Here is an 18087-nt window from a genome sequence, read left to right on the forward strand (position 1 = left end):
TTCAAGAAATAAAGTCAGAATATATATAGAGAGAAAAACAAGTCACAATATTCTGAAACTATCACTCAGCATTTAAATATTCCCGATGAGAAATTTAGTCAGTATTTTCCATTGGAGTGTGTGTGTGTGTGTATGTGTGTGTGTGTGTTTGTGAGTGTGTATTTATGTCTTTTCTCTGTCAGACAGATGCAGAGTATGTTTTTAATACATTTGATAGTGGGATGACCTGAAATGTTGCATACTTTTACAGGGTGCTGTGGTTGTAAAAACACTGTGTTAAAATATAGTAGATATACAACTTCCCATGTTTAGAATTATTTACATACCAATGATGAAACAAAGCTGATTAACGTGGATTATTTGAACACTAGTGAAGATGGGTCATATGTACTTTACAGAAGCAGTATGTGTAAATGCTGCCATTATAAGAGTGTGTAGTGACTAGTGTGAGCAGAGACCTCCTCAAAGCGTGCTTTAATGATGGTGTTCCAGTGTTTGACAGTGGTGATAGAGTCCGGATGACAGATGGCTAAGATGGCTTCTCCCATGCCGATAGCTTTGCCCAGAGCTACTCTCTTCTCTTCCAGCCTCTTCATAAATTCCTGCTCAGAACATAGGGCTTATCATTACAATGATTCCAACGCAAAGGCACAACAAAGAAACTTTACATTTTTTTCCAACAAGGTTTTTTCCCCTCCCACCCACATTCTGTGTGTATGAATAATGTTTGATGAGAAGTATGTGGACTCAGAACAAAACTTTTCAGGTTAAAATATGAGATCATGCTCAATGGATATGCAATAACGGAGGTCGAGTCCTGTTTTTGGCCCGAGGTGCTTCATAAAGCTTGAGAGGCCATATATGGTTTGTGTTACTCCACTAGCAATCCAGATGGGCAACACAAAGCACATCAAAATCCCCAAACTGTTTTAGAAACAGCTAATAAGAGAAGACTGGAACTGTGGCCAAATACATCTGAGCAATTTCTTTAGCACTGCTGCACTAAAAGTTTATTTCCAGAATTTTATTCATTCCAGATCGCAATTTTAAGAAATTGTTGCGTTTGCTCATTGATGACACTTCTTTTCCATGAAGGGGCACATGGATGATTGCTCTGTGGAAATGCTTTGTGTGCTTGGTGTTGCTGTATGGAAACTTGCTTTGTGCTGTTCAATGAGATTTTGGAGAGCTTTCTCATCATCCGGTAAGGAACCATGGAAACGGAGGCTCTGTTCTGCTTCAGCCAGCCACTCCAGCAGAATGTGAACAGTCGAGTGGAACTCCTCTGCCTGAGAAACAGACCATAAGACACTGGGATGACACACCCCATGCTGGAATACATTTCAGAGAATTATAATTATTTATATACAATCCACTTGATTGTTCAGCATTAATTACAGTATGTTTCCCGAATATAAACAAAAATAATCTTAAGCCACTCATGTTGCCATTTAAAGGGTCATATCATAAAGTTTTCTTGCATTAGTTTTTTTTTTTTTTTCCTGAATTTGTTCAGTACGTTTGTGGGCGTACTGAAACCATAATTCATTCCTGCATCTCTTTATGGTTTAAAATTAAACATGCTGTGTAGGCATGCACTGATATGGGAATTCTGGGCAGATGCCAAAATCCGATATTATAAGTATACATATCTGCCGCTGTCAATGTAAATGACAACCGTGACATTTATTTATACATTTTCGCTCATCATTCATACATTCATTGTCTGTAACTGCTTATCCAATTCAGGATCGTGATGGGTCCAGCCTACCCGGAATCACAGGCCACGCAAGGCAGAAATACACCCTGGAGGGGGCACCAGTCCTTCACAGAGCGACACACACTCACACCTATGGACACTTTTGAAGTCGCCAATCCATCTATCAACGTGTGTTTTTGCACCGTGGGAGGAAAAGGGAGCACCCTAGGAAACACATGCGGACACAGGGAGAACACACCAAACTCCTCACAGACAGTCACCCGGAGCGGGACTGGAGCTGTGTGACTGCGACACTACCTGCTGTGTCACTTTATACATTATTACTGTTATATTAACCATTTTCGGAAACTATAAACTATACTATTTTGTAATTCTGAACTTACGTGAGTGAGCCACTGAAGTGTGGACAAATAAACAGGCTCTTACAGTTGAAGGGTTAATTTTAAGTGTTCAAGACAAGACATGCAATGTATTTATGTGTAATTTTGGTTGCGTGTAGCGCAGTGTGAGTGCAGAGAGTGTGTTACCTGACACAGTGCCTGCTCCAACCGAGTCTGTTTGGACACTGAGAGAGCACATACAGTATCCCATCGCGTGCTTAGGTCCTGCATCTGAACTTTCACCCATGAAGAATCATCAGTGCTGTTCTCAATCAGATCCCGGGCTGAGCGCTTCAAAGCTTGCACAGAGCCTGTCCTTTTGCCAAGCTCCTTTTGAAACACCTGTCAAACAAACAAACACACACACACATACACAAAAAGACATAAGCACACATTTTCATTTTGTTAATATTCCATTGAAATTACTTTCCACAGTCACTTAAGTATGGAAGCGCTACCATAGGTATGTAACTGTAGGCTCATAATCTAAGGTTGAAACCCCCAATGTATATACTGGAACAGAACAAAATGCAGCGATTGTGTTCCCAAGCTAATTACAATGCTAATCATATTCTGCATTCACACAGGACGGCTAGAAGTACAGATAGGATAAACAACATTACAGTTAAATAATATTTTAATATTTCAAGTGATATATTGATGTTTTATACTTTAGTATGTAAGGCATAAACCGAGTACCCACTCCCATTATCCCATGAACGCTATAAGAAGTCACCACGTGACATCTTTTAGGAGCTGGACCATGGCCCAATTATCTCTCCACTGCTCTTTCTATACATCATTCTTTCTATATTCTTTCTATATATCATTCTCCTTTCATCCCTGTGTTGAACTACATTGCACCGAACACCACTCCAGCCCAAATTTTTTGATTTCACACCCCCCACCCCCTGACTCATCTCTATGCTAGCAAAGGATGTGCTAGGGTACACTTATATAAAAGTGCATTTTAATTTATTTTAGGGGGGAAAGTAAAGTATATTTATGACTATTACAGTTAGAGCTAACATGCAGTGAGGGTTTATGAGAACAGAACACCCTGGGCTAATAGTGGGTGACATTCCAGCAGCTCTGGTCCCAAGACAGATGCCAGAGCTATGTTTTTTGGCAGAAGTCTCATTCTTGATTTAGTCCCATCCAAGAGGAATAGAATCTATCAGCACTGATTAGGTGGAATCTGCACTAACAGGACTAGACAAGTCTAAAAACACTCGCGGTTCCGTGATCCAAGGCCCTCATCTTTGAACAGCTGAACCCAGAAGCTGTGTATTGCTTTCACTGAAGTTGTAAGAGGCTCATGTGGAGGACGGACTAAAGGAAGAGATGAGGTTTCGTTAAATGACTGAGTTCAGCTGTCATCTCTAATTGAAACCAGCAGGCTTTTCCACATTACACACCCGGACAAGGAGCAGAGGGAGAGAAACTGCCATTCTCATGCCATAATTAGATTTCTCTGTGGCCGTGAGCTCCAAGAACAGAACCCAGAGTTCCCAAAATAGAGCCACAGGACAGAGAGGGCGGGGAAGACGAGAGAGATTTTGAAGGAATATTTCAACACTAAAATCTTCTGGGAAATCCACACTGGAATACAATATGTAGTAATTCCTCTTCAAGCAATTAATCATTCTAATGTATGTCTGGCAAGTCACAGCCTAACATTGCTCTACAGTGAAACACTTTTGGTGATGACCTCATGGCTTATCTGAATTCAGTTCGCAATCATAATATTACCTTATGGCTGTCAATAAGATTGAGCACCAAGTCAATGTCTCCATGCACTGGCTGGTCCTCGGCCAGCTGTGGTTCTACTTTATAAAGCCAGTCAATCAGGGCCTGAAGGGCATCTGTGAACTGGCCAGAAAATAGCAGAGCTTCTTCCAGTTTGTTTTGCCTGAGAGAAAAACACATGATAAAACAAATGCACAAATTAATAATACTTATGATTATATACATACTCATATGAATTGACATATTGTAGGCAAACTGCTAAAAAGAGAGGAAAAAAGCCACATTTATAGCAAGGAAATATTGCAAATATTAATGTCTCAATGTATACATTTGATGTCCAAACATTTTAATATATCATTTTTTGTAACATATTATTTTTTGTGTAACACAATTGTAATTCAAAGTTCAGACATTCTTCCAATCTTTTGTCATTTTATGGAAACGGTTGCATACTATTAAAAATGACAATTCATCATTTCATTCAAGAAAAATAAACTAGAAATTAAGTAGTTTCAAAATGGTAAACAAGAGGAATTCATCACTGCATCAAGGATAAAGAGCTGAAAAGCATGTATTTGTTTTTTTCTTGGATAGTATTGTATCCACAAGTAATAATAAAATAACAATTGTCAATTGTAATACTATGAAATAGTTATCATAAAATGATGAAAGAGCAGTAGAATGTATGAATTTTGAATTACAATTCATAATATGCACACCTAATATTTTTTATTATAATAATTTTTATTTTATTAATTTATTTTTAACCAAATTTTTGCTTAAAATTTGTTGTGGCCAATTTCTGCTCATAATTTAGTGTTTCGTTTAGTCTCAGCCACAGACTCCACCCACAAGTTGATGCAGAGTCTGATACTTTCAGTGCGTTAAGTTGGCTTCACTCTTAGGATTAACATACGCACTAAATGTGTCATTTTGTACTGGCTCTGGTACTGGTCTGACATATAAGACCACACGTCATGTCAAAATAGCAGACTTGTGATTAGTCCTTTTGTGTGTCAGTCACATTTCTTTTCCTGCTGTAGTAGGAGGTTCTTGGCCACGTTACGTCGTGATATGTACCAGACTCTACCTAGAAAGTCTGGCAAGACGTTTTGGCTAGGTCTCATAGTACTACATTGTGCTAGAAAGGGAGTCTAATTACACTTTCTAGAACTTTGAAATGAAAGGTCTGGAAAAATGTAAAACTGAAAAAAAATGCATTGATTAAAATGTGGGCCTGGACATGAAGATCTCAGCTTTAACATCATTGCTCTGACTTTCTGGTCTGGACAGTCATGTCATTTATGTCACTGTCTGAGAAGAAACTCCTCATGAAAGATGATCCACAACATGATTCTGGAGGAATAAGCACCATTGAGCAAAACTCCCATTAAAATGAACAGGCACTATTTCTAATATTTATGACTCTCTTCAGGTTCCTCCTAGCCTCTTGAATCATGTAGATCAAGTGTCTTTCTTATTATTCCTGCCATATAATGAATATTATATTAATATATTGGATATCAACTCCTATTTTACAGCTATAAATTCTGCACTAAGGCAATATATCATCAGTGAGACAAACCTCTCCACAGACTTGCCGCACACAGTGTCCCATTTATCCCTGAGTTCGCAGAGCATATCATCCAGTTTCTGGTTGTCATCCTTCAGGGAGGTTTTGTCTTTCAGTGCTCGGCCTGTGCGGCTAGTGGTATCGTACACGGAGTGCTTGCCACCCAGAGCCTTTTGGAACTCCTAAAACAGCCCAACAACAGAGAGTCATAGTTAACATTTAAGCTCAGGTCAAGGACATTCATGCTGGGTCTTAAATGGCACTGTATCCTTGTTAACTGAGTCAACAGAACACCAAGGAATCTGCAGAGTCCACACTGCTGAGCTGTTAATTACATTGCAGTGTGTTCTCTCCTCTACTCTGACTAACACTGAGTCATTCTTCTTGTGGAGCATGCTAACTAATGGAAAATGTTAGGTTTGGGCTGAAAATGTTTTTATTATATTTAGATATGCACAATAATACTGGAATCCTATCACATGGTAGGGACATGTTTCATTAAGGAATACTGCTCCTCTCAATAAAACAAGTTTCATATTTTCTTTAACTGACACATATTTTATAGTGGGAGGCACGGTGGCGCAGCAGGTAGTGTCACAGTCACACAGCTTCAGGGACCTGGAGGTTGTGGGTTCGATTCCCGCTCCGGGTGACTGTCTGTGAGGAGTTTGGTGTGTTCTCCCTGTGTCCACGTGGGTTTCCTCCGGGTGCTCCGGTTTCCTCCCACAGTCCAAAAACACATGCTAGTAGGTGGATTTGCGACTCAAAAGCGTCTGTATGTGTGAATGTGTATTCCTGCCTTGCGCCCAGTGATTCCAGGTAGGCTCTGGACCCACTGTGACAATGAACTGGATAAACGCTTACAGATAAGGAATGAATTAATTAATTAATTTTTTATAGTCACCATGTTGCTGGCTCAATATGTTTTTGTGTTCTGCTGTGAACAAAATGAGCTGTTCTGTTGCCATCTTGATGTTCATTTGTTTGGTCTGCAACCATGACAACTGAGCTCTCATTGGTCAGTCTAAATTTTATCAAAACCATACAATGGAAAAAAAAACAAACCAAAAAAGGCTGTTATTGAAACACACAATAAATAAGCGTGTGTTCTGTTTCAAAACTCAGGGAAAATAGGCCTTAAACTGAATTGAATAAGCTTCTGCCACTGTATGTATGGCACATAATGGAAATGAGCATGTGTGGGGTCTCAGGGTTCCAGATTAAAAGAGTCAGAGATCAGGGTCTGGCCTAATATATTTAGCTCCAGGAGGGATTATTCTGGCATTATGAAAGCTTCAAAATCCCTCAGCTCAGTATTTTATCAACTTCACAAAGGATTAACACAGAACTCCTGTCACTAAACTAAAGGAGGGTGATGCTTCTTTTATGAATTGCAGCCAAAGAATAACAACATAGTAACAGCAATTGAGAGAACAGCTGGTTTAAAGTGATTCACACCTTGCCTGGACATGATTTACTGAGCTTCTACAGATGTCTGGCATGTGAGTTAGTGGAAATAAATAAAATAAACACAAAGGCGCCATAGATCAGCAGGATGTTGAGAAGACTGTCATTATTTAGGATAAAAGTGAGATGAGATGCAGTCACCTTGTGCTGAGTCAGCTGCAGTTTGATCTTGTCCGGATCGTTGGCAATTTCCAGCTCTGAGTCCAGAGCCTTTTCGGATTCCTCCAGCCACTCCATCAGTTTAGTCCAGCTCTCGTGGAACTGAGGGGGAGGAGACAGAAGGAGAATGCTTCTCATTTGATTTGTTCTGTATTTCACTATCAAAAATATTATTCTTAGATGGAATGGATCTGAATCACATCTCACATCATATAAAAGTAAATACAGCAAATTGAGTGACATGGTGTCGATACATTAAGCATTATTTCATTGCTTTGGTTTTAAATGACTTTGCTCACCATTTTTTGCAGAACTGAAAACGGAAACAAAAGTCAGCACTTGTGTTCATTTGGTCTCTTTCCCCTGAGAGATCATCTAACACACTTAAGTTTAGAAAACTGTAACTGAATGACCATTAAGATGGTGACAGGTTTTCTCTCAAGAGAAAAAAGGCCAGTAAAGTCAAAGAGGACGTATAACAAACATTATTTGAAGTAGGGAGCACACTGACATGTGGTCATTTCATCAGACAACAGTATACTGCAGGAAGGTTTAGGACCTAATGTGGCTTATATTGTTTTGCTCAATCATAAGCAAAATCCTCTGTTAAACAGACAAAAGTGGAATAATGACTGATGAGTGCTAAGCTGGAGATGAACTGAGAGAAAACTACAACATGTGTAATAGTTCATTTAGCTAAATTATAATAATACTGTAGAAACAATAATAGACACTACACTGAGTAAAATCACTTTATCCTGAGTGTTTCCACACCTGTTTGGCGCGTTTCCTTGCATCGTCCAGCAGGCGTCCTCGCTCCACTGAGCGTTGCACCACTTTCTCCCAGCGGCTCTGCACGCTCAGCAGCAGGTTCTTAATCAACACCACGTCCTGCTTCTGGCTGAAGTACTTCAGATGGGTTCCTGTCTTATCCAGCTCAATAATCTGATCCCGGTGCATGTTCACCTCTGTCACAAACACCTGCAGATAAAATAAGCCTCGGTGAAGGCAAACCCTTTTGATGTGGAAAAACGTCCAGAAACCAAATGGACTTGAGCCAAATGTGACTAAACTCGAAAGAGCAGAAGCTTCCTGATTGTGTGTGACTTGGATAATGTGGGGCGGAAATATCAGAGCATGATGAATCATTAACTGGAAATGGAAAGTTCTAATATGCTCCCTAGAAACGTTTGCTAATATTGCATTTATAGATTATGATGTCGCTAATTAATGTAGTTAAAATTGGTCTAACAAACACACACACGCACACTTATGGCGATAGATACCTTATGCTCATCAATCTGGAACAAAATAGTCTCCAGGATGAGGGAAGCTGGAGAAACCATGGTCAGATTTTGTTCAGCTTGGGTCAGCCAGTTGATAAAGTCTTGCAAGGAGTTGTGGAAATCTGTGGCCATTGCTAAAGCCTCCTCCAGTTTCACCTACACAAACCAACAACACACATATGCACACAAATACATCACATACAGCTGTGGTCACTCAAGTCTTCATTTCATCATTTCATCAAAATGATGGAAATCAGCATCAGCATCCCTTTGTGACTAGACATGGAGTGGAAGTCACACTCTTAAGCAACAAGCACCATAAAGGTAAATGAAGGAGGATGTGATGAAAAGAATGATCTGAATCATCTGACTCAACATCTGTTTAACTACATTAATTTAATACAGTACTGTTAATCAGGTGACTTTGAGGCCAGAACACAAGCTTTCTGCCCAGAATTAATATACGGCTTCCTCAAAGAATGATACAATTTTAGCATTTCTATTGACTGTTAAGTGACAATAATTTCCCATGTGGCTATGTGCATCACAGCAGCATGATGGATTCTCAAACAATAGCAGTGGTTTCTGTCCTTGGCATTTATACACCAAAACTTCCTGACACCCTGAATCTTTATATGATATTGTGAACTGTAAATGGTGAAAGACTTAAATCTTCTGCAATCTAGTGCTGAGAACTGACTGACAATTCTCCTATGAAGTTTCGTATAAATGGTGAAACAGAACATTGTTACTTGTATAACCCTTTATTATTTTGCCTGTGTGCCATTTTTGTTTAAATATTTATAAAATATAATTAGGCTTGTGTGTGGAAATATTGAAAACATTTAGTTACATTTATCAGTTAAATAAAAGTTCCACTGATTTAACAAATTATTGCTTTCATTTTTACTGCAGTTTTAAATGTTTTCTTTTTTTCAGGTAAAGGTGTTTATAGTTTAAAACACCAGGTACCACATATTTAAATAGAGCCGAGCAATTCTGGAGGTAAATAATCAGATAAAAATGTAGTAAATTTTATAATTCATTATAGAATAGAATTTACATAATACAATAAATAAAACACCTTAGCTTTTGAATTAAATATCCAAAGTACCTTTTATGGTCTATTTTAAACATCTGTCTATACTCTAGAGCAGTGGTTCTCAAACTGTGGTACGTGAAGCAGCAAGTGGTGGTACGCCAGATGACCTTGAAAAAATCACTACTTAACTAAAGAATTAATTAATAACTGAAAATCTGAAACTGAAAAACGTTCATGTGTAAACTACATAATGTTTCATGTTTTTCATAAAAAGCTTTAAGAAACCTGTTTGTGTAAATAAATAAATAAATAAACAAACATACAACACGGGCTACGAATAAACAGTAGTTCAGTAGTCTATAAGGGAAGGGCTGAGCAGTGTTCCCTCGATTCTTATTTTCAGGGAGGGAATTTGATCTCCCAGTATTTTGCAAAATCCATGTAAAGAAAAAGCCCTGCTTCAGCTTCTTACAAGCAAAGGCCAGAGACAGACGTGAGTAATTTGTATTTTATTGCAGAAAAAGGCAAAGTGGAAAGAAGAAAAACAAACCGAGAACCAATCCCGTGAAATACTGCTACCCGTGAAATACCCGTGAAAGCCCAGAAGGACTAAATCTAGAGGCATAAATAGAGAGAACACTTAACTAAAGGAAAACGAGGTGGCCAATCCACGCATCATTAGAGTTCTTTAACACTTTTTAATAGCGCCGCACCTCCTACTGACAAGTGCTGAGAGCCACTGTGAGCACCTGCTCCAAGCGCCGCTCTGTTCTCACCTATAGTCTATTAAAGCGCATTATAAATTTTTCTCTTCATGTTTTTATTTCTTTCAAAATTTCCTCAGAATTGGAGCTATATGTTCTCATAAATGTATAATTGTGTTTAAAACATTCAGTTTAGGCCTAATTATTTATATTGTTTTTTTAGAAATTATTTTAGAATCATTTTGTTTAATGCATGCAAATTACAAAAAATCAAGCAAGTCATTCCACCACTGCTTTAGATAAAAAAAAAAAAACAACACCAACTACAAATAGGGCAATTGCTTTCTGGAATAATGTTCATGTTGTAAATCAGACTGTAAAATGTTTCAAATAAATAAACGTGAATAAAATGAATGTGACGCATCAAGTTTGTGCCAACATATAGTACCTAAATCCTGAAATGATACATCAAAGAGCAGAAGATTTGGGTTAGGAACATGTCTGGACCAGACCACATGACATTTTTTTCCCCTTCCCTCCCGGCTTGACACCCCACTCACTAAGCCGCAGGCATATGTATGACTTCATAGAACAACCCATTTTGTTTCATAGAGACTCTCACCATCTGACCACATCCTCACTGACATCACCACAATTCACAGCTCAGGGATCAGACATGGATCAGCATGATGGCCCGTTTCCGTTTGTGGGATCTGAAGCCCCAAAACACTGATCCACGCTGGCAGCTGAGATGTGTAATCAGTTCCCAGCAGCACCCACCTTCCTCTCAGCCACCTTGGCCTGGACACACTCCCACTTCTCCTGCAGGTTGCTTAGGTCTTGTTCTGTGGTGCTGTCCTGGCCTTCTGGCATCAGAGCTATCAGCTGCTGACCTCTATGTAGAAGCTGTTGATAGACTTCTTCCTTCACCTCCATAGTACTGCACAGCTCCTACACACAAAGAACATCACTTTGTTAACAACAACTAAAACAACAATAATGTATAACACCCCTGTCTTTCATCTGGCAGGCTGAGGTTCAGTTCCCAGGTCTCAGGTGGCACTATGCTACACCAAGTCTCCATAGACCAGACTCTTAACACTGTATGAGTCTACATGTGTACCATAATTACAGATGTTGTAATGCATAATAATGTCTGTCAAATGTCTTTAATGTAAATATAATAATAATTATATCAGGAAAGCAACAATCATTAGACCATGTATTCTATGAATGTACTGACTTGATTATTAATAAATAAATAAATTAATTAATTAATCTTTTTATTAAACCACCTTTAAGTGTAATAATGCTAAATGCTAGCTTACCACCAGTAGCATTTAGTTGCCTGCCTGTGTACAATGTAGTCATGTATTGTGTTTTGGCTCAGTTTGCAAGACTTGAAATGTGACATTTCCATTTGTATTGGTTTAAAACTCATGTACATTTCAACATGTTTACTATTCCAAACAATTAGCTGAATAAAAGAAGGTAAAATTACTGTAACACATGATAGCGTGGAATGTATATAAAAACCATATTTCCAAAAAAAGTTGGGACAGGGGCATGTTTACCACTGCGTTGAATCTTAACAACACTCTGTAAACATATAGGAACTGAGGAGACCATCTACTGTAGTTTTGAAAGTGAAATGTTTTCCCAATCTCCCTCGATTTTAAGCTGCTCAACAGCTCAGGGTCTCCATTATAGTGTTTTCCATTTCAAAATACAAAGTGTGACAAATCTGCACTAGTTAAGCACCTGGACTCTATTATAAAGGAGCCATGCTAATGTGGATTGGCCTTGTTTAACTGAAATAAGCAAGTCCTTCCCAGGAAAAAATAAATTACTTGGAAGGCAGCATGTTGCTCCAAAACCTACATATATACTTTGTGTTGCAGGCAACAAATTCAAAAGATATTGATATTTTCAATACATAATCAAGTTGGTCAGTGAAAACTATGGAAATCTTTTTTTGTGACTTTGTCAGTTAAATAACGTTTCAAGAGATTTACACAATGTCCCAACATTTCTGGAAATGGTGTGTGACACGCAGACATCCTCCAGTATGAATTGGTTCTGACATGCAGGAAAACCTTCATCACTCCTCTATTAACTGCCAGGAATTACTTAAAAGTTACTTTCATTTTTTAAAATCCCTGCATTGCTCTTGTTGTCATCAATAGGGTTAGAACTAGGACTAGAAAGGGTCCTCACTTAACAACTACTATGAAACTATTGTCTGTGATATTGTCAGCTGAAGCCATAATATTGCACTAGTTTAATTTTCAGCCCTAAATAATAATAATAATTTATTTTAACTGAAGCATTTACACTAATTCTGAGATGAGAGGTTTTATCAATGCACCGACATATTAGAAACCTCTCTTTGTAGCCTTCCCATGGTGTTTATATATAGATAAACACTGCATGTGCTCACTGTATTTTTCTACTCACTATGACTCTGCCTTCATCTGAGGTTAAACAAATAAAGCAAGACAGAGTTAAATGTCTTTTCTGCATAGACACACTCTAATAAGAACATCTAAACAAGCATTTAAATGGTGCTATTAATTATGTATGCAGATATGTTTATAGTTTACTATAATTTACAAAAAAAAAAAAAAAAAACACTGTAAATGAATTTTGTGTATACTTGAACTGGTACAAGCATGCCATCTGTAGCAGGCCTTTCGGAGTCTTAAATACATACCAGATGGGCGTTAAGCTGCTCGCGAGCTGTGTCTGGTAAGCCTCCAACCGCCTTTGATGCTAACAGCTGACGTTCTGTGTCTTTCAGCCATTGCTGCATATCTTCAATTTCACCATGGAAACCTTGGGCCTGGGACACAAAGCAGCCAGAGTCATAACAATGGACTCCAAAGACTCATTAGTGGAGGCTTCAGGAGGTGAAAAGGAGTTTTAAAAATGGTGGTTTCATTTATTAATCCAGAGTGAATAAAGAACAGCGGGATTTTGAGACTTCTCAGCTAGAACAATAGCGTCTGAGTCTGTAGATGAAATACGTTTATAATAGTTGCTGCATGTTGTTGCTTTCTGAACAAAACCCACAAATATCCAAAATGAAGAATTTCCATTTTTTCAAACTTTCCTCCTTTCAAAACTGGTTGGAAAATCTTCTAAATTTAGAATGAAATTTAATGCAATAAGTGATTTTTCCAAGCAAATTTTGAATCATTGTACTATGTCTAATCATGATGACATTTGAACACAAATGGCAAATTCTGAAAAAAAAAAATTAAATAGTGATGTAAGGATTTGAAGTGACAGTGGCAATATGTTATGTGCATATGCTCTTGTGGATATTTATGAGTCTGTAAAAGCCATAGCCTCTCTGTCTGCCCCCTCACATTCCTTCATTAAAGACCCTTACTCCTCTGGAGAGGATCATCAATCTCAACACTGTTTCTAGCAAACGTCCACATTCCACTAAGCTGCCAGTAAGCTAAATTATATGTCTGAGTCAGACCTGGAGCAAAGCATTGTCCAGAAGTTGCCTCCTTTGCTCAGTCTTCTCCAGGATGCCCCTCCAGCGCTGGTTGAGGTTTTCCAGTTTGTTCTGCAGGCCACAGGCCTCCTCTCCTTCACTGGACTCCATTAGATCACTTCCTGCCTTTTTCACGGCCTCTACTGTGCTCTTATGAGCCAGGACATCATTCTGCAGCACCTGGTGATAAAATAATTATGTTTTAGAATTATATATCTTCTATTTTAAATCTTATAAATTCTATATCTTTAATTAGAATTTGAGAGAATTTATATTCCCGGAAATACAGATCTGAAAGAACTTATTTGCAAATAAAAGAAATATTTCTGTGACTCTGAGGCATAATGACAACACAATTTAATTTATACTCATACTGATGTAATCCACCCTTAACCTGACACGCTCCCCCACTGATGTCAACTATATAAACATGTCAACTACACTTACATGGTGTTTGGCAAGCTCTATCTCAATTGCTTTGGGGTCCCCACTGGTTTTCTTTTGTTCGTTAAGCAGGTCTTCGGTGTGAGTGAGCCAGGCCAGAAGCTCGTCCAGAGCATGCTGGAATTGCCCTAGTGCCAGAAGAGCACCCTCCAGCTTGTGCTGAAAGACATTAGGAGAATAAATCAGTCAATTATGGCAGGTGAAGAACATGGCTAAGATGACACTAATAGTATAATGTTAAAACATAAGTTTTAACCCAGGGGTCTATTAGAATAGAAATGAGATAAACATATACGGCAAAGCCTATAGATTTAAATCCCTACCTGTCTGTTGATGACTTTTTCATCCAGGTTGTCCCAGAGCATTTTGAGCTCATTAATGGGTTCCTGGATGGCAACACGGTCTCCTTCCTCTAACACTTTCTTCAGAAGCAGTCCTGCTTGGTGGTTCAGCCTCTCCATCTCAATCTGAAGTTGGTATGCCTCACCTTTGAACTCCTGCACAAAAAAAAAAAAGATATGTGCTTGACAAGATAAAACATTCACCTCATTAATAACTCCTAGAGTATATATGCACTCTTTGGCTAACATTACAGACAAATTCCAGGTTTGTTTTTCTTTATCTCTTTCTAGAATTGCACTGACAATACAATATTTACTACAATGCACCTTTGAACTAACTGTGGGAGAGCAAATGGAGAGAACGTTTTCTAGATAAACACAGCTGTTATTTGGTCTGTAGGGCCACTGTGTTTATCAAACAAGGGTGGGATCACTGAAATGTGTCTCTATGCTTTGATCAATGTAAACCACACATGGTCAATGGTCCCAGGTCAGTGTTGGAAAAGGAAAAACCTAACACAAATTCAGAAACAGTAAAGTAATACCTTCAGCTCCTCAATCTGCTGTTTCACGGTCTCCAGGTCTGTGCCCACAGGTGACATTGAATCCAGTTTGTTTTCCAAAATATCCACCCAGTCGAACATGCCCTGTGGAGAAAGAACAAAGCTCCATTGTCATGGACAGAACACAATGCTGCTTTTACCTCAACTCATATTGCTCCTTCATCTCTGATTTCACCAAAGAATGCCAAGCAGTCAAGAGTGCAAAGGTTGAAATCGTAAATCGCACTTAAATTTATCAAAATACTGAGCCTGAAAACAATACAGATACAGTATTCAGCATTTTCCCCATTAGATTTGAATAATGGAGGACACATATAATCTAACCATCAGAGACTCTGATATAATGATGAACTACTATACAAAGCTGTCGTGATTTGAAGAGTACACAGTGCACAACGTACCTGAAGACCATCCTGAAACTGTACAGCTGTCTGCATGGCTTCCTCCAGTCTCTCCACTCGCTCCTTCCATGTCTTATTTAGAGTCTCCCATGCAGCATTCACCTAAGATTAGAGATTAAAACAACTGAAAAAATTGGAATTTGGTTTTCAGCTCTGCTGATGTATTTGATTTATGGTTTTGGTTGTGTTTTATTGAGTATCCTAAAAAGCACTATATTTTTTTAATTTTTTAATCTTAATTCAGGAAGCTGAGCTCTAATCATGAAACTATCTCTATTTGGCTGCGGACCAATTTTTCCAAAAAACTAAGAATCTTTGCAAGCAGGACAATATAATTTCCAATATTTATCTCAAACTAAACTGGTTTTATTCTTGTGAAACAAAACATTCTAAAATCCTTAATGTTAGTAAGAACACACTGATCCTCTATAAAAAGAGACAAGAAAATATATAAACACAAGCACCACAATAGCTTCCCAATTTAACTTGCAAAACTTTGTTCCTACAATTATCTTTGCTGAAACTGTTACCTCATCAAGGCTCTTTTTGATGACTGGTTTGTCTGGTTCTCCACAGGCTGTCATAAGCTCTGTTCCCAGATTCTGAACCACATTTAGCTCCTCTTGAAGCCCATCAATCTCTTCTCTGTAGCCCTGTATTCACCAAGGCCCAGAAAATCCAGTGTGAGAAAAGTGCATGAGAAAAACTACTCATAACTCACTACTTATAATTATGTTAATATAGTCATGAATCCCTTAAAAATTATTCAGAACTTACATGGATTGCAATGCTAACTGAATCCATTTATACAGAGGTGTGTGAAAGAAATTCAGACTTGCCAATGTGAATAATGCTGAAGCTCACTGACCTCTACAGACTCCTGTTGCTGTTTGACAACAGAAGGGTCCACTCCAGGCTCCTCCAGCTCTTTCAGCAGGTCCTGTGTGTCCTTGATGGTGACAATGAGAGCACAATGATCACACCAGAACTTTTCAGCTAGGTCCATCACATCCAGGAGTTTAGCCTCTCTTTCTTCCACTAGGGCCTGGATGTCATTCCACAAGAACACCATCTGGTCCAGCTTGTCCTGCACAGCTTTGGAACAGCAGGAGAAAGACTGAGAATGAGTGATATTTGTTCGGCACAGAGATGTAGTATACCAATTTGATGTTTTTGACCACTTGTACACATTGTAAATTCAGAGTGACCAAATCCACCCTCAAATACCACAAAAACTGTCACTGTGGTGGTACCCTCATGGGACCATATACTGTACTGTTATTTAGGAAACATAATTGTACCTTGTTCTATTGTAACTGTATATTTTGAAATTGAGTTGGTTTCTTACACCATATTTCATCTTCAGGACATATGTTGTTTTATTTTACACGGTTGAATTATGCAGTCTTACAAATATTCAGCTCTTCTTCTGGAAAATATGGTTAAATGTACCTTTAGGGAACAAAACTGGACTTTAAACCATTGTTGTACCTATAATGGTACATTTAGACTATTTGGACCTCTACTGTAATACATTTTTTTTTCTAAAAGTGAAGCATAAGTTCCTTATGCTGAGGGCAGGACAGCTGTAAGTGCTAAACTGTGTTTGTATTTTCAGAGATCTGATTGAAATATTAAGCAAAGAAATGCGGTATAAATCCAACTAAAAAACATCTGATTTCATGTGATTCATCCAGCTTGCTTGGTATGAGAATCAAATACTTATTTACCTCAAGGTGAGCAGCAGTGTCTACATTACGCCGAGCGCTTACCTTTTGCAGATAGGTCTTTGTCTGCACCCTCTGAACGACTGATCATTTCTTCTCCACGCTGCTTCAGAGTTTCATAAGAGGGCTGCAGCTTCTCCAAGTCCATATTCACGGCCTTGTTCTCAGTGATCTGCTCGCGGATTTTCTCCACTTCCACAGAGATGGAGGGGGGCTGCCGCAAACGCTCTGCTATGCGCTCCAGGGACTCCAGCATAGGGTCGATCTTATCATGGAACTTTGGGGGAAAACAGGTTTTATTATCATAGTTGAAAATGCAGGCCTCATCAACAAGTCAACAGATTCAGCCAGGGCCCTCTTTGTACCCTCATAATCTTTCACTACAGCAGGCAATCACTCATACAGAACTTGACTCTGTCAGGAAGCTTCTTAGTGGAAACAGCGTCACATTTCCTCCAGCTCATATCAGAGGTCATGAGTGCTATATCCTTTTTTCCTGAAATCAAGCTAAAAGTTGACTTCCATCAAGGGGTTCTGATATCACACCTCCTTAATGAGCTGTCATTGTTTTGGAGGGTCATGTAAGACCTTAGAAGCTTTCATCATTACTTACTGAAGATAAGAACAACAGCAGTAACTTTCCCAAGACTTTCTGATGGGAACAAATAGAACTCATGACCACATGTCCAAATACAAAACCTCTAAAGTAGGGCAGGCCCAAATAATCTTAATAATTGAATATTATTTAATTATTGATTTTTCTGTTTATTATTTGGAAAATGTAGGCACAAAAAGTGGACAAAATAAATGTTTACAGGGTTGAAACACAGTTAATATATAGTATTTATATATTATAAAATGTGTTTAAGTACAGCAATCCTTAAAGGCTAAGCACCAGCTATATGAAAGTGTCATAAATAAATACAGTGGAATTTGAGTTCCTAACTTGTGTTTATTGTGTTTATTGCACTTAATTTACTGCAAAATAACGAAAAGGTGTGATTTTTTTGGCTGCAATAATTC

The 18087-nt window shown here is 38.4% G+C and overlaps 1 protein-coding gene across 1 annotated transcript in view; it reads right to left on the minus strand.

The window, feature by feature from the left end:
• The window catches only part of dst (dystonin), a 194724-nt gene that overhangs the window by 14678 nt on the left and 161959 nt on the right, over window positions 1–18087 (minus strand). The window contains exons 71-88 of the mRNA XM_066678377.1: window positions 17110–17341; window positions 16206–16432; window positions 15868–15990; window positions 15338–15439; window positions 14919–15020; window positions 14356–14529; window positions 14036–14191; window positions 13571–13768; window positions 12794–12922; window positions 10861–11031; window positions 8335–8490; window positions 7823–8029; window positions 7031–7150; window positions 5435–5604; window positions 3853–4012; window positions 2248–2442; window positions 1161–1289; window positions 459–602 (exon numbers count right to left, since the gene is read on the minus strand). Coding sequence (XP_066534474.1) covers window positions 459–602; window positions 1161–1289; window positions 2248–2442; window positions 3853–4012; window positions 5435–5604; window positions 7031–7150; window positions 7823–8029; window positions 8335–8490; window positions 10861–11031; window positions 12794–12922; window positions 13571–13768; window positions 14036–14191; window positions 14356–14529; window positions 14919–15020; window positions 15338–15439; window positions 15868–15990; window positions 16206–16432; window positions 17110–17341 — 2895 coding nt within the window. The remainder of the gene's footprint in view (window positions 1–458; window positions 603–1160; window positions 1290–2247; window positions 2443–3852; window positions 4013–5434; window positions 5605–7030; window positions 7151–7822; window positions 8030–8334; window positions 8491–10860; window positions 11032–12793; window positions 12923–13570; window positions 13769–14035; window positions 14192–14355; window positions 14530–14918; window positions 15021–15337; window positions 15440–15867; window positions 15991–16205; window positions 16433–17109; window positions 17342–18087) is intronic.

The sequence above is a fragment of the Hoplias malabaricus genome, chromosome 8 (genome assembly GCF_029633855.1).
Source record: "Hoplias malabaricus isolate fHopMal1 chromosome 8, fHopMal1.hap1, whole genome shotgun sequence".
NCBI classification, from domain to species: domain Eukaryota; kingdom Metazoa; phylum Chordata; class Actinopteri; order Characiformes; family Erythrinidae; genus Hoplias; species Hoplias malabaricus.